Source organism: Martes martes (assembly GCF_963455335.1).
Source record: "Martes martes genome assembly, chromosome: 2".
Taxonomy (NCBI): Eukaryota; Metazoa; Chordata; class Mammalia; order Carnivora; family Mustelidae; genus Martes; species Martes martes.
In genome coordinates this window covers 107,534,733-107,551,595 of record NC_137889.1, presented here as the reverse complement: position 1 = coordinate 107,551,595, position 16,863 = coordinate 107,534,733, and the positions used below count along the sequence as shown (strand labels likewise).

General features: G+C 40.0%; 1 protein-coding gene across 8 annotated transcripts in view; it reads left to right on the top strand.

Moving 5' to 3' along the window:
- LEF1 (lymphoid enhancer binding factor 1) overlaps positions 1 to 16,863 on the top strand; it is a gene marked incomplete at its 5' end in the record, with an annotated part of 120,057 nt that overhangs the window by 71,259 nt on the left and 31,935 nt on the right. For all 8 annotated transcript variants that reach the window (XM_080797390.1, XM_080797391.1, XM_080797387.1 and 5 more), the window contains one exon: positions 12,743 to 12,875. In XM_080797390.1, the coding sequence (XP_080653516.1) occupies positions 12,743 to 12,875 (133 nt within the window). The remainder of the gene's footprint in view (positions 1 to 12,742; positions 12,876 to 16,863) is intronic.

Here is a 16,863-nt window from a genome sequence, read left to right as displayed (position 1 = left end):
GCTTGAATTTCCTAACAAACTTTAGCTTAGTTAGAATTTTAGTGTTAGTAGCCGAATGCAAAATGATTTGTTCATTTGTATTTTTCTTTTCATTTCTGAAAGACTCTTAAGTAAAATCTGTAGAAAAATGAGGATCCCCACAGGCATAAATGTTACTCCTTTCACTTTTTAGAACACCCAGTTTTTTGTTTTAGGGTGTTTTTTTTTTTGTTTTTTTTTAAAGATTTTATTTCTTTATTTGACAGATGGAGATAGCAGAGAAGCAGGCAGAGAGAGGAGGAAGCAGACTCCCTGCTGAGCAGAGAGCCTGATGTGGGGCTCGATCCCAGGACCCTGGGATTATGACCTGAGCCGAAGGCAGAGGCTTTAACCCACTGAGCCACCCAGGCGCCCCTTGTTTTAGTTTTTTTTATAGCGATTGTGAGCAGGAGGTGGGACGGTTGGGTAGGGGCAGAGAGGGAGAAAAAGAGAGAGAGAATCCCAAGCAGGTACCATGCCCAGTGCAGAGACCCATGCGGGGCTGGATCCCTCGACCCTGAGATCATGACCTGAGCCAAAACCAGGAGTTGGATGCCCAACTGACCAAGCCACCCAGGAGCCCCTAAAACACCCAGTTTTAAGCAGAGAATCTTTTTCACTTATGACATTTATTAAAATGAGAGAGATAGCTTGCTGGGACAAAATAGGCACAGAAGCCTTATTACAATTTTGTAAATGCTTTGCACCTGATCCTAAAACAAAAATCAATTTTATTTAAAATAAGGCAGATTCAAGGGGTGCCTGGGTGGCTCAGTGGGTTAAAGCCTCTGCCTCTGGCTCAGGTCATGATCTCAGGGTCCTGCGATCGAGCCCCACATCAGGCTCTCTGCTCAACGCGGAGTCTGCTTGAGACTCTCTGCCCCTTCTCCACACTTGTATTTTCTTTCTCTCTTTCTCTGTCAAAATAAATGAATCTTTAAAAAAAATTTTATAGACATGCATGCACCGCATAGAACCTACACTTGGACAGCTGGTAGTGCAGGCGGGTCCATCCTCCTCCTCCTCCTCCTGCCTCCTTAGTATCTAGTGGTCCTTTCTTTCACTTAGGCCTTTATTTGATTTCTGAATTTGCCACCGTGTGGACTTATTTTTAATACTTCACCAGTAGCACAGTGAATCTCACACCCGCTTTGTTCTTTGGTTTGTTTATTAATCTTGAATGACTCCAGTTCCTTCTCTTCATTTTCAAAGGACCATCTTAACATGGACAAAGGACAGTCTTTAACACAAAAAATAAATGCATGCACTCAGGGGATTAAGGATGTTGTAAAGGTAGGATATCAATCAAATAATAGGATGTGGCAACTTTACATAATTAAAAGTCCTTTTCCCTTTTACTCTGATCTTCTCCCAGCTCCCAGCCTCAACCCCAGCCCCTCTATCTAGACACTCCAGTTACTGAAAAGTGTAGGTCCCCTTTTGGCTCCCAGAATCAATTATTCCCTTTTAATACCATTCTTTGTAGCCATTCAGCTCTTTGGGATAAAAACAACTCTGCATTTGATCCACATTCAACCATCACAGGCTAGCCTCTGTGACCTGGGGCAAAACTTAGCCGGTCTGAGCCTTGGTTTGTGTCCTCATTTGAAAATGGGGAAGTAAATTGGAGCACAAGTGTAAAAGCATCGGGGGTGGTTTCTAGAATATAGTAAACACTCAGTGAATGTCCCTTCCCTTGTCCTTCTCACTCAAGCGGGCAGGTTTTAGCTGTGGCAACCTCTACTTTCTCTCTTTTTAGTGATCTTCCCTTGATTTATTTCACTTCTACCATGTTTGTTTCATTCAGCATTTAGTGCGTTATTAATGATTAATAAATGGTAAAACAGTTATATGGCTCTTAAGTCACCCTAAAGGGTGAGATGGTTAAGTTAAAATAAAGCTGTATATCCTCGTAACAGAAGAGTTGCATTTAAATATAAAGGGATTTCTCTAAAAGTTTTCTTAAAAGGTAAATGATAGGCCAAAATCTGACCTGTTGATGTTGGAGAGAAAACCAAATCTCTTCTAAATTTCTTCAGAATAAATTTATTTACACCCTCAACTCTGTTTAGTGATTGCCCTTTTCCATTTCTTAAGCTGTGACTGTGTAGTTAATGTACAACTTTCCTTGCACATAGTTCTCCCTCATTTCCCTGCTATTAGGAGGAGGAAAGGAGAGGATGTGCTAATCCTGACTCTTGTCCCTTCCCTGCTGAACTGCAACACCTGTCAATTCTGATATGTGTGAGTAACATACTCTTGACATCGTGTCTCCTGGATTAAAAAAAGAAAGAAAGAAAAACACAAAACTAACTGAACCTCAGAATTTGGCAGTGTAATCAGGGTAACCGTAACACCAGATAATGTTTGTAAAGGTACTTCCATTTTTATCTGCTGAGATTAATTGCAGATAATGTTTTGTAAACAAGAAGAAAAATGAGGTTAAATGGGTTATCTTTGTCTTAACGGATGACACAGGCCTGGCAGCATCCTGAGCTTATCCTAGCTGCCCCTCCAGCCTCTCCCACTCTCACTGGTCACTTGAGGAAAGAGAGATTATGAGGTACGCCTGACATGGTCACATGAGCCCTTAAAAAGCAGAAAGTTTTATCCACTGCACAGAAGAGGAAGTCAGAGATTCAAAACAAGAAACATTTGGGGAACCTGGTTAAGCGTCTGCCTTCAGCTCAGGTCATGATCCCAAGGTCCTGGGATCGAGTTGCTCATCTGTGTCCTTGCTCGGCAGGAAGCCTGCTTCTCTCTCTGCCTCCACTGCTCACCCTGCTTGTCTCTTTCTCCCTCTCCCTGACACATAAATAAATAAAATCTTAAGAAAGAAAAGGAAGGAAGGGAGGAAGTAGGAAGGAAGAAAGAAAGGAGGAAAGGAAGGAAGAAAGAAAGAAATACTTGACGTGCCATTGCTGGCTTGGAGATGGAAGGAGTACTTGTCAGGGAATGTGAGTGGTCCCCACCTGACGATGAGCGAGGAAATGGCAACAACCAGAAGGAACTGAAGTCCATTAAGCATGAAAGTGAGCTTGCAGAGTCTGCGAACAGGAGTTTGGACCAGCCTGAACTGTGGTCACCTGAGCAGAGAGCCCGGTCACACCATGCTGGAACCCTGCCCCACCGAAACTGTGACATAAGAAATTGTCATATGTCACGCTGCTGATAACTTTGTGGTAATTTTTTATGCAGCAATAGAAAATGCAAGGATCAATCCATGTTTAAAATGTAAGGGTATGAATTCTTTCTTGAAAGAAGTTGGCTTCTTAGTGTTGAAATGCCTCATTCAGACAACTAAGTTACAGGAAATAGGTATTGACTATCTCTGCTTTGCCGAGACCTGCACTAGATGCTGGGGATAAGTCACCAAGGTATGGCCTCTAGTGAGAGAAAACAGATGCACAAACAAACAATAACAGTACAGGGTGAAAAATACTTTAAGTCAGGTCCAAGGGGCTGTACGTATAGTGCAGACAATGGCTGAGTGTAACTGAGGGACTTGAAGAAGGCTTTTTAGCACCAAAGGGTGCAAATCCGTATTCCCAGCTACTGTGTATCTAGAATCCCTTTGAAGGGGACGCCTGGGTGGCTCAGTTGGTTAAGCAGCTGCCTTCGGCTCAGGTCATGATCCCAGCGTCCTGGGATCGAGTCCCACATCGGGCTCCTTGCTCGGCGGGGAGCCTGCTTCTCCCTCTGCCTCTGCCTGCCACTCTGTCTACTTGTGCTTACTCTCGCTCCTCTCTCTCTCTGACAAATAAATAAATAAATATTTAAATAAATAAATAAATAGAATCCCTTTGAAGAAGAAAATTCAAAATTGATGAAAGAGCACAAGTCTGGGGTTCTATACTGACTACAATTAAGGGAGTCAAAGGAGTTTAAAAATTTCTAAATACAATTTAAAAGGATGTGGCATATGTTATTTTTGTTTGCTTTTCAAATTTCTCTTGATTTGGTACATTTAGAATACTAGCAAATAGGAGGAGAAAATGATAGCTTAGTATATCACAAAAACATCCCATATTTATAACCCATAAATCAGTTTCTCTCTTAATTCAGCTTAATTGAAATAATACTCTTCACTTTATTAGCCTCCATTGTCTACAATCAACGACTATCTCTGTAGCATCCTTCACTCAAAGTGTAGTCTGTGGGCCCTTGGGACTCCCTGAGATGGTTTGACACATACAGTCAAAACTATTCCCACCATGACACTAACACATTGTCTTTTCCACTATGTTGATGTTTGCACTGAAGGTGCAGAAGAAATGGTGGGTAAAACTAGTACTTGTAATCATCTAATCCTGTATCACAACACCCTCCCATGGGAAAATAATGACAGTGTCACCTAAGAATATCAAGAAGCAGTAAAAATTAATAATTTTATTAAATCTTAACCCTTGATCACATACCTGACAAACTATGTTTCTGCCGACTTCGGTACTTGGCAGGTATTTTCTCACAAATAAGCAAAGTGAGTCTCTCTTTAGTGAAAATAAGTGACTGTTGCCAGTGATAGAATTTGAGCTTTTGAGCAAGAATTAGAATTTTAGAAAACTTGTATTCACTACTGTGGGCCAGATAGCTTCCCAAATCTTTAAGGCTTTTCTAATGAGATCAGTGATGATATTAATGAATGTGATTTTTATATTATATAACAAAATATGTCAACTCAGTTAACCAGTATTTTCCAAATAACCAATGTGTGATGGTATAAAATCATGCATGGTTAAATTCAAAATTCAAGATCAGTGGATTTTAATGTAGGAGTTGGAAAAGTAAATTGATATAGTTTTTGACTCTATACTGCAACTAACCTCTTTTTTTTTTTTTAAGATTTTATTTTTTAATAGTCTCTGTATCCAACATGGGGCTCAAACTTATAACCCCAAGATCAAGAATCACCTTTCCACCAGCTAAGCCAGCCAGGAGCCCTAACATTGCAACTAGCTTTTAGGAAATTACCACTTGTCAAGTTTTGGTATAGTATCAAAGAAGTTCCACAATGATCTGAATAAATTGGTAAAGTAATCTTCCCCTTTCAACAACACATCTGTGTGAGGTTGAATTTTCTTCATGTACTTCAACCAAAATAACATAATAGAATGGAGATTTGAATGCAAAAGCAGATAAGAGAATCCAGTTGTCTTCTGTTAAACCAGATGCTAAAGAGATCTGCAAAAAAAATGTAAAACAGTGCCACCCTTATTTTTTTCATTTTTATTTTTTTTTTTTAAGATTTTATCTATTTTGACAGAGAGGGAGACAGTGAAAGAGGGAACGTAAGCAAGGGGAATAGGAGACGGAGAAGCAGGCTTCCCACCAAGCAGGGAGCCCAATGTGGGGCTCAATCCCAGGACCCTGAGAGCATGACCTGAGCCAAAGGCAGACGCTTAACCGACTGAGCCACTCAGGCACCCCTAATTTTTTGGTTTCGAAAATGGTCACTTTTCATAAGAATGATTTTTTATGTTAACATAAAACAAACATGGGTTTGTTGTTTTTAAATGAACTCATATATTTCTCATTTTAATTTCTAATTTGATAAGTATAGATAAACCCATACAAACAGTAACTCAGTAGGATCCTCAGTGATTTTTAAAAGTGTTAAGTGCCCTGAAAACAAAAAGTTTGAGAACTACTGCTGTAAGAGATTTTTCAAATGAATGAACTAAGATTGTATTGTCTATTAAATAATACTCTGAAAGGGGAGACAAAGCAAGCACATAGAAAAACCTGTGTGTCCATGTATGCTGCTGCAAGGTCCAAGCCAGTCTAAACTCTGAAGTTTACTGGGTCATAGAGATGAGCAGTGTGCACTTTTGGGAACCAGAGTAATTCATTTATTGGGCCTCTTTTTCCTTTCTTCTTTCCTTTATCCGTTTCACAAATATTTATTGAGCATTTAATATATGCCAGGATCTGATGTTTTATTTGCATTTTTCACTAGTCCTCACCTAATTCTGTCAGGTATTGTTTCCACCCATTTTGCATATGAGGAAACCAAGATTCTGAATAATTAAGTGAATTACCTAAACATGAAACTAAGTGGTATGAATGTTTGGGATCTGAACTCTGTGCCTCCACTGCCCATGTACTTGAATCTTAAACTATATGAGTTCTCATCTCTTCCACTTGGAAACCAGAGGATGGCAGGACTGCCCACTTTGGGTCCTTAGGATACAAGCTGTGGACTTGACAGTTACCGCCTTGGGTTCCAGTCCTGTCTCTGCTACTTCACATGCTCCATGATCTTGTACAGATTACTTCCCCTCTCAGAAGCTCGGTTTTCTTCTCGATAAAACAGAAATTATAACACCAGTAACTTCGGGGTGATTTCAGGATTGCATGGTGTGACGTATGGAAACCCTCACTGTAAGGAGAATGGGAAAACTGGTGAAGACCTGCTGGTGACATCCGGGTTCTCCCATGGGCAGTGCTTCCTGTCCAGATGCTTCAGGGCCGTGGGGTCCATGGCAGGCCTCACTCCCCTGGCAGAGTGGTTTGGAACACAGTTGGGGAGAGGAGCTGAGGCGTGAGCAGGGTAGAGCAGGAGGAGCAGGGACTTGGGTGTCGAACGAATGCCGGCACAAGACCTTGCTCAGCTAATTATTACTTAGTCCTCTGTCCAAGAGAACTCTGCCTTCTCAGCCATAAATACAGAGGTGATGCTGCCCACGTATGTGGATGAGTGCCAGAGAATATAAAGGCATGGCCGTAATGACTAGCACTTACTGGGTGTCTAATCTATATTAATTCCTTTCCCTATGACACGTTGCTTCTGCTGTTAGGAAAACATTCTGGGGCTCCAGTGGAGACCATCACTTTCCCTCCAGACTTAGGCTCAGAATATTTATCTGGCAAACCTTAGAATTTGTCAGTTCCTGCTCAGGAAGTCTTCAGAGCCTAGGCTCTAATTGTTATCTTGAAAAGCTGCTACATCACAGCCAGTAGTGGTCTCAGATTTGAAGGCCACAACAGACCAAAATCAGGCATTTAGCTTTGGTGGATCTTAGGAGATTTCCAGTACAAGTTGTTACTTTTGAGGTCGAGTTGGTACAAGAACCATTATATCTTTTCTGAGTAAATTAAATCTGCTCCTCTTTGTGGGAAGGCTTGAGAAGCTCAGATTCTCAGAAGAAGAGGGGAAGACACCATATAAAATTACACAGTTTCTATTTCATGAGTACCAGATTTCCTAAGAGTTTAATAAGAAGTAAAATGGCACCATAAAAATTGAGGCCAGATGAAATTCCTCATCTCAGTAAGTTGGTAGAGTGTTACTACTCCTTGGAATTGGTTATTACCCAGAGGATTATTGATAAAACGCAAAGCCAGTTGACATGGAACTCAGGGCCTTGACGCACAGCTAGACCGCGCAGTGTGGGTTTAGTTGAAATCTGGGGATGTGCAGGATGGGGACTAGCTACTAGACCAGCAGGTTTCTCCCCCAGTTACTGCACTTACCAGCAGGCCCGCGGCCTTAGCCAGGAGGGCGCTGAACCACTTTTTAGTCCTTCCCGGAACCACATCCTTGGAGGCTGACAGCATTCATGACAGGCTGAGTTACTGCCAGTGGTGAGTGGGTCATTTCTGGGAATGCTGCGTTGGGGGTGGCTCTCAGGCTCCCTAAGTGGCACCCACTTCATGTCCACGGGAGGTGTGGGTTTTATTGGCTGTGATGCCAAAGAGGTCCTTACCTGCAGGGACCAGCCTGGGTGGCAGCCAAGCTAGCTTCCTTGGAATGTTTTCCAGTCCTGGAGAGAAAGGCGTCAGTGGAGTCTCTGTAGCGCTAACCGCTTCTGCTGAGGTGCCTCTTTGTCTGATGTGACTCCTGTGCCTGGGACAGAGACCACACGGTCATTTCATCCCTGTCACATACTGTCAGGTACGGCCCAGATGGTCAGCTCCGCGTCCAAGACTTTATGAACTTGGCTCTTCAGGGAGGCTGCATGGTATGCCGTTAACGAATGTGGTCTCCGGAGCCAGACTTTTCTGCCCTTGAGCCTAGCTTTGCCACTTAACCATCTCTGTGCCTTTGGGAAAGTTACTTGACTTCTCCACGCCTCAGTGTCCTCATCTATAAAAGGAGGACACGAATAGTACCTGCCTCAAAGGTACTATAAAATGCTTAGCACATACTAAGCCCTTGGTAAGTGTTAGTTGCTGTAGTTATTATGTGCTATGTGGGTAGGATGGCCTGATGATTTTTCAAGCTTGGGAAAAGATTGCAGGCTTCGTACCGAATAGCCGTGTGTGGGTGTTGAGAGTAGGTGAGAGGGTGTCTTCTGGCATCCCCCCCCCTTATATTTTCTGTCCCTTTTCAAGTACCTGCTCTTTCCATCCTTCTTACTATTCCTTTGCTCACCGGCCTGAGATTAAAGAATATATAGTTGGAAGATGAGGGTCTGTGGCATGGCTCACTTACTGCCATGTGAGCTTGGATAAGTTTCTGAACCTCTCTGAGCAGCAGTGGAGGATTCAGGATGTCTTAAAGCTGCCGGGTAGCTCACAAAGGGGTAATAGTAGTGGGTGCTGTGACCCTGGGATAATGAAACAAGGGACCCACATTGGGAATACCTCATGATTCTCCATGGGAAGCTAAGACTTCACTATAAATGTATCTATGTAATACCAATGACTACACCTGTCCATGTACTCGACTGAATGTATGAATGAAAAAAGAGGGTACCTGGGTGGCTCAGTCGTTAAGTGCCTGCCTTCGGCTCAATTCATGATCCCAGGGTCCTGGGATTGAGTCCCACATCGGGCTCCCCACTCCGCGGCAGGCCTGCTTCTCCCTCTCCCACTCCCCCTGCTTGTGTTCCCTCTCTCGCTGTGTGTCTCTCTCTGTGTCAAATAAATAAATAAAATCTTAATAAAAAGAAAAAAGAATCAATATGATTTTTACCCGTCCTCTCTCCCTCACGGGGAGATGTGTAGCAGGAAAAAGCATGAGGATGGAAGTCAGGAGATTTGGGTTCTTTTAAGTGAGATATTGGGCATCCAGGAGCCAACACAGAGTAGGAGCCCAAAAGATGGTATTTCTCTGCTACTTGATTCCACTCTATTGAGTCACCCCCCGGGGGCTTTTCATTCCCATTTTATTCACAGTGACCCTGTATCACTGGAGTTTTGTTGTGAACAAGGCTGTGTTACCAGCAGTGCTGACAGTAGTCATGGCTTGATCATCCATTTCCTGGTGACCTCTGTTTCTCAGCTTCCTGTCTTAGAAAATAAGAATCTTAATCTAAATGAAATTTCGTTTCTTAAAGCTTTAATGGGATACGAAGGCATATAATTAGATATATACTGTCTCTCCTATCACCCAGTTCCTTTTCTTCATAGTACTTGATGCCATCTCTTTGTTTTGGTTCAGTTTTTGTTTTTTTAACATTTACTCTTTGTCTCCAATACCCCCATCCTACTTCCAGGCCCCTAGAAAGGAAGCAGCGTGAGAATAGGGACCTTGTCTCTTTTGGCAGTGCTGAAAGAGTGCTTGGCACGTTTTCGATATTTAGTAAATATATTCATATGCCCTCATATAGAGGTATAATCATGCATTATAATATAATTACACAAATTTGTCCATGGTGGGCAAATTTGACCAGGTAGTCAGTCAGTTGGTGGTTGTTCCCCTCCCTTACTCCCCACCACAACATATACCACACTGTTATTTAGAGATTAAAGGACTAGAATTAAGAATGGTTATATTGTTTGTCATAAAAATTACACAAAGTAGCAATGCCTGGGTTCTTGCCTTGTGAGCGCATGTAGTATCAAAGGACAGTAACTCCGGATATCAGAGGAAGCCCGCAGTTTAGGGCTGCGGCCACTGGGCCACGTGACCGTGATGGCGATGTGTGTGTGGCACACGGCTGGGTACGTTTATATACATAGTAGAGGTAGTCGGCAGGAGGCAGAATAGAAACTTCAGAATTGTGCTCACACATATTATTGAGATTTCATATTGCTTTTATTATTTGGCCACAAAAATGGACATAATCCTTGTTGGCTTTAACACACCTACTAGTACTGCTTTCAGTATCCATCTTGCAAAATATAAGACAAGGCCAGAGCTTAAATTAAAATCCTCAGCTTCTTATCTCCTTCCCACAGGAAAGCAAATCTGTGTTGAAAACCGTAAAATTAAGAGGAGAGCAAGGATAGCATAATTTAGCAAAAATTCATGGCACCAGATTCTGAGCTATATGACTGGAGGGATAGGTCAGACATTAAGAAGATGCTGCCTGCTAATGCGGGTTCCTTAAGGTGGTGCTCTGGAAATAAGAAAGGCATGCAAAATACATATATATATATACACACACACACACACACACTCTAGAAGGTTTCGGCAATGCTTACTCTTTAGAAGCACTCTAAGAAAATACCTTTGTAGATTGCTTGGCAATTATGCTTCTTGTGAGACTTCTGAAATGAAACTCAAAGCAGTTTAGTGGAGTTGAAATATATTCATTTTAGCATTTGGGTGCTGAGATTTTTGTTTCCATTTTAAAAAGGGTTTGTAATAATACCCTCCTATCCCCAGCCCCACCCCCACCTCCTCTAACATTCTAAATTCCTTCTATTTAAGAAGCTCATTCTGTGTATTTGGCAAACTGCATCATTAACACTTGAAAAGCACTGAAACATTTTTTTAACCTTTTACGCATTTATATGCATAGATGTCTGTGCTGAGGTATATAGAGAAAAGGCATGGGGCTTTGATAATGGCGCTCTATTTAATAAATGCCCAGGGCTATATGAGCTGTGCAAGTTCTGCCATTAGAGACGAGCTGATCGTTATAAAACAGGGAAAATCTAGTATGGAAATTATATCATTGTCTAAAAAAAGGTGATTTTTCCCCCTTCCTTTTTTTTTTTTTAAATAAGGTTTTTTAGGGTAGAGGTTGTAATGATAGGGTGTAGAGAATTAGTATTACTAGCTGTAAAGAGAATTAAGTGGTACTAGGATAATTGTTCCTAGTTTTCCCGAGGGTAGTCCTACGCATTGGAGCAACATACTTTTTACATCTAATTTGTAAAGGAAAACAACAACAACAACATCAAATTTAAATTAACACGTGTCAGGCGCCACCACCATACGCAACAGGCAAGTTACAGGGCCCTCAGCCTTTCAGATACAGACCTACATTTTAAGCAGATGTCAGGTACTTACTAAATTTTTTTTCAAAAATACAGATATTTGCTTCTGGAGAAACAGATTTCGCAAGCATTTTAGTTTATAGCACAGTAAAAATCTCACTAATTCAAACTAATTATGGGGAAGACATGTCTGAACTAGTTAATTAGTGAATATTCAAAATTCATTGTATTTTATTCCTCTTAAATTCACAAGTTACTTATTATTGTGGTGTTTGTAAATAGAGATTTTCCTGGGACTGCTGTAATTAGTAGATGAGTTTAAAATCAGATATGTATTTTGCATGTATATAATTTTGTTGAGTTTACTTTCTTTTGGGGGGGAGGGGGCATAGAATTTATAAAAAACAATTTTCTTAATCAGGTTAAACTGCCTGAGTCTTGTTTACATTACTTGATTTGCTTAGCAACCACTTTTGGGGGGTAGAGGGGAGAAAAAAATTCAACTTTAACCAAAAAAATAAACTGAATCTTTAAAAGTATTATTGGTATGTAATTTTAGACTTCCAAATTCAATAATAAAATTTGTTTTTAAACTAATATAAGACATACGTAATGTCAAAATATATAAAATGTTAACAATTTAAAGTGTTCTTACAAGCCATATTTCATACTAAACTCAAGATAAGAAATTCCCTTTTATCAGTTAAGACTTCTAGAAACTAGAGAACCTGAAGATGAACTGAGTACTGCTAAAGCATAATGGATGGTCATGTTTGATTGACAAAGCTGTAAGACATGAAAAAAAAAAATACTGTAACATAATCCTTAAAGATGTACAACTATAGCAGTACAGATTCTATAAACTAAGGGGATATCAGTACAGCAAATTTATATTTATTGGGTTGCTTAAATATTTTACCTTCAAATTGTAATATTTATTCATTCATTTGTTCATTGAACAGTTGAGTGCATTTTTATTGCTGGACATATGTAATGAATAAAAAGAGCTTATAAAATATTTATAACTTTTGGGGCGCCTGGGTGGCTCAGTGGGTTAAAGCCGCTGCCTTCGGCTCAGGTCATGATCCTAGCGTCCTGGGATCAAGCCCCGCATTGGGCTCTCTGCTCAGCAGGGAGCCTGCTTCCTCCCTTCTCTCTCTGCCTGCCTCTCTGCCTACTTGTGATCTGTCTGTCAAATAAATAAATTAAAAAAAAAATCTTTAAAAAAAATCTTTAAAAAAAATATTTATAACTTTTGCTCCAGTAACTCCTGGGTGAACATAACCTGAGGGGATAATCCAAAATGGAGTATAAATATGTGCATACAGAAATTCATGTCATATGAAATAATAGTGATCAACCTAAATCTCTAAAGGACAGTGATTAAATAACTGATTATCTCTTGATGGGATATTCATGTACTTGAGTATTTAAAATGGAAAAATTCTGAAGATATCATGAGGACAGCAGATGAGTTCCATTATCCAGGTTTAGAGGTGATTCTTGGGTTATGCTGATGTCCAGTTACTGCTATTGTCTGACTTTTTCTATTGGGAGAGGAGACAGGACCTGGGTGTTCCTATTAACCATTGACCTTGTGGTTACTTTGCAGTCAAATAAGGTGCCGGTGGTGCAGCCATCACACGCGGTCCATCCTCTCACCCCCCTCATCACGTACAGCGACGAGCACTTTTCTCCAGGATCACACCCCTCACACCTCCCATCAGATGTCAACTCCAAACAAGGTGAGAGACCCTGCCTTCCTAGGCCTTTCTCAATAAGTGAGGAGCCACATCTCATTAGTCCAGTGCCTTTACAGGTGTCTTTGCTCTGTGTCACTGCGTGGATCAAAGTATCTTTGTAGGAGGCGAGTAATTAACTTGATAGCAATTTTTTATAGCCCACAAGAATTTGTTGTTGCTTCTCTTATTTCTCGGGATTTTAAAAAAGAAGAAGAAAAACATAAAAGGATTATTTTCAAAGTTACAGCTTTCAAAATCTAGGATCCACAGTATAAGCCAGTGTGTTATACAGATATTACACTAAAAATTCAATCCTCAGTGGCCCCTACAGTCTTCGTTATTGCATGTACGAAGTGTTGATGGTAGTGTTTGAAAAATATTAGAAGAGGGACAAAATAGGAGATTTTTACTTCAAATGTTATTTTTTTAAGTCTTCTGTGATTTCTTTTCATTTCAGTCCTTTTGTTTTATCCTCTTTTTTTTTTTTTACCAGCACCAACTTAGATAGAATAATAAAGTACAAAACCATCTCTGTTTAAAGTCAAAGTAACATGATTCCCATTTTACTTCTCTTCATTATTACCCAGTTCTGCTTCTTTATCATTTACAGAAGAACATAAAGCATAAGAGGTCTGAAAAATCAAAATGCCTGGTTTCTCTAACCTGGTGGGCATAAGTATACATTTGTTGTAGGACTCAGTGCTCTGGTTCTCCAAGCCTTCTGGTTCAATCTGCTTAGAGCACACTTTGAGGATGAATTTTTTCACAGGATGGCCTTTTTTCTCTCCATTTACATACACACTTGGACCTCAACAGGATCTTTAGAAGTTCAAAATAAAAGATCCTATAGAACCATGTGAAGGCAGAGAATGTAAAGGTGTAAAATCTGCCATCACCAGCATTTCCCCCTTTTGTCCAGCCCAATCATTGACCCACAGTGGACAATAAAATTTTTAAGTGTAAAAAAAGAGTGGAGTTCAGAGGCTGGGTGTTTTTTCCACTGCTGTGAGCTGTATTATGTTCCTTTTTCCACTGCGTTAAATTTGTATTGCGTTCATTTCCATCCATTGTTAAAACAGCTTATGTGAGGACTTAGTCATTGTTGGACTTTGGCTTGAGTGAAGCTATGTACTCTTACCTAGGGAAGGTAGAATCACCTATACAAATGTGTCCAGGTTGGCCTTTTTGTTTTTATTTATTTATTTTTTAAGATTTTATTTATTTATAACAGATAGCAAGAGAGGGAGAAAGGGAACACAAGCACAGGGTAACTGGAGAGGGAGAAGCAGGCTCCCTGCTGAGCAGGGAGCCCAGTATGGGGCTTGATCCCAGAATACTGGGATCATGACCCGAGCCCAGGACAGACATTCAACAACTGAACCACCCAGGCGGCTCCAGGTTTGCCTCTGTTTTACTCCTTATTTCTAGTCTTTCCTCTACTTCCCTTTTATCGAGGACCTCCAAAGAATAAGAAACATCCAAGACAGATGGAGGACATATGGTGAGAAAGGGAACTAAGATAAGGTATTTTAGGAAGAAGATGGAGTTTAAGAGGGAAGATCATGACCTTGGTCATGGTGATTTCAGGTCCCTTATAGATATCTGGAGGGAGAGAAGGAGTAAGATAATTTATGGGTCACCATCCCAGAGCAGTATCTGAGCTGGAGATACATATCTGGGAACCTTAAAGCTGTAGATAACAGTTAAAGATAGATGTAAAAGCCTCAAACAAGCTACTAGCGAAAAGAATTTAAGAATTTTTTTTACTTGTTTTTAAACTACTTATTTAATAATTGCATAGTGCTTACTATGTCCTAGGCCCTGTTTTAAGCACTTTTGAAACAAATTTATTTAAAACAGTAACACACAATGGTTCAGTAGTGTTTTCTTTCAAGAATTCTAGGACGGTTCTATTTTAAAAAAGACAAGTTTGTGACTAGCTACCGATTAACATTTATATTTTCTCTTCTCTTTCCATCTCTTCTGCTGCCCTACCTTGTTTTGCTTTACTAATTGTAATTTATATCATTGCTTCTCAACAAAATTTTTTTTTAATTTTTAAACTCTCTAGAACTTGAGAAAGAACAAGTGGGCATGATTAGAAAATTGCATATTCTTTGAAGTTCTTATTTTGGCCTAAAAATTTGTGTGATTTTTGCATTGTACTCCATGCACTGTATTTGCTTTAATATAAAGTCCTGTTTTTAATTACTTTTTTGTAAACAAAGACCTCACAGACCTTGTCACCATTATCTCTGGGGATATGTAAACTTTGCTTTGAAAAGAACTAATTTGCTTGATTTGGGGTTTGTATCATTACACTTGGTCATATTCATCACCAAAAAAATAAGTAAAAAGCTCATTAGGTCTCTTGCTTTTTCTCTCTCTCTGCCAGCCTTTTTAGTTATATCACATAGTTAAACTAGTTAGAATGTGGAGGTACTGAGGTCAGAGTTACTAATTTCAAAGTTCCTAGGAGGCTGGTTAGTTTTATTTAAAAGAAAGAAAATAGTATCATGTGCATACTCTAATGGTAGGTAGAACTATCGAGTAAATATAAATTGTTTGTCAGCAGAACTCATTCTCACTTGTAGGAAAATAACTAGGTTAATTTCACATTAGGAGCACATTCATTTTTTACCTTCCTCCCAGTGTGTTGGTGTGAGGTATGTGTGCAGGTGTAGGAAAAGGAAAGGAAGCCGATGCCAGTCATTTTCCTCTCATTATGTCCGGTAAAAATGTTAAAAAGAAGGATTTGGGGAAATCCTGGGTTTCTGTGCCTGTTTATATCTTTGTATTACCCACTGTATCCTTGTAAATAACCACAGACACTCACATAACACTTTTCTGTATTACATGTATTCATGCTTTATTCCTCACAACAACCCCTATTCCATTTTTATCCTGATTTTAAAGAACCTTAACGACTAAGCAGCTTCCTCAAAGATACGTAGCTTGTGCATGGCAGAACTGATAGATCCATACAAGTCCAATTCCGAATCATTTCATCCATAATTATCAAAGTGACTTATGAAAGTTTAAAAATTGTTAAGGCTCTGCAGTATCTAGCCTCTCGTACATAGTAAATATTCAATAAATACTAGTGAAATGAGTGACGTGAGAAGTGTTTCAATAGCATAGCAGTTGGTGGTGAGGCACACACTTGTAGGATCGTAATGTAATGACAGGCCAATTAAAAGACACAGATCCATTCTCTGCTCATGTAATTACCTAAGCCACATCACGTACTTGGATATCCATGAAGTGTATACATGCAAAATGGTTGGTGATATTGACCCAGAATGAAGAACAGGTCTGTTTAAACACTTTTAATTTGCTTGTTCATTTGTTCAGTCATTCAGAAGTATTTATTGAGGGCCTCCTCTGGAGACAACCATACTTTGACACCTAGATTGGTAAAACACAGACTCTTTTTTTCCAAGCAGTATATAAGCTCATGCAGGAAATCATTTGCCCAAACTAACTGTAAAACAAAATGAAGAACATCTTAAGTACCATGTTGAAAGTGCAAATGAAACATTGCAGATTCAGACAAGAAAGAAGTTTTTCTCAGAGCTATACACATTAGAGGGGCATATTTGAAATGTGAGTAGAAATTTATTTAGTAGAAACCATCAAACTAAATACCATCATAGAACTAGAATCTAGCAGGCGCTAGTAAGCAAATGTAGTTTCCTCTTCCCTCCTTTGAGCAGTAAACCCAAATCCAACCAGCTGGTACTGTGTTTGGTTGCAGTCCTCCTACCCACAATCACTGCTGCAGGGCTCTGGGCTTACCTAGAACATGGATGAGAGCAGAGAGCAAGATTTTAGGCTTGTCTGCATAGATAATGTGCTTGCAAGTTACCTGTCTGTGTCCCAGTGATAAAATTCCAGGAAAATACATATTTTCTATGTACCGGAACAGGATGCCTAAGTAATCAGTAATCATTCCAGACCTTGGTTTCCCTATTTGCAAAAGAAAGGGAGT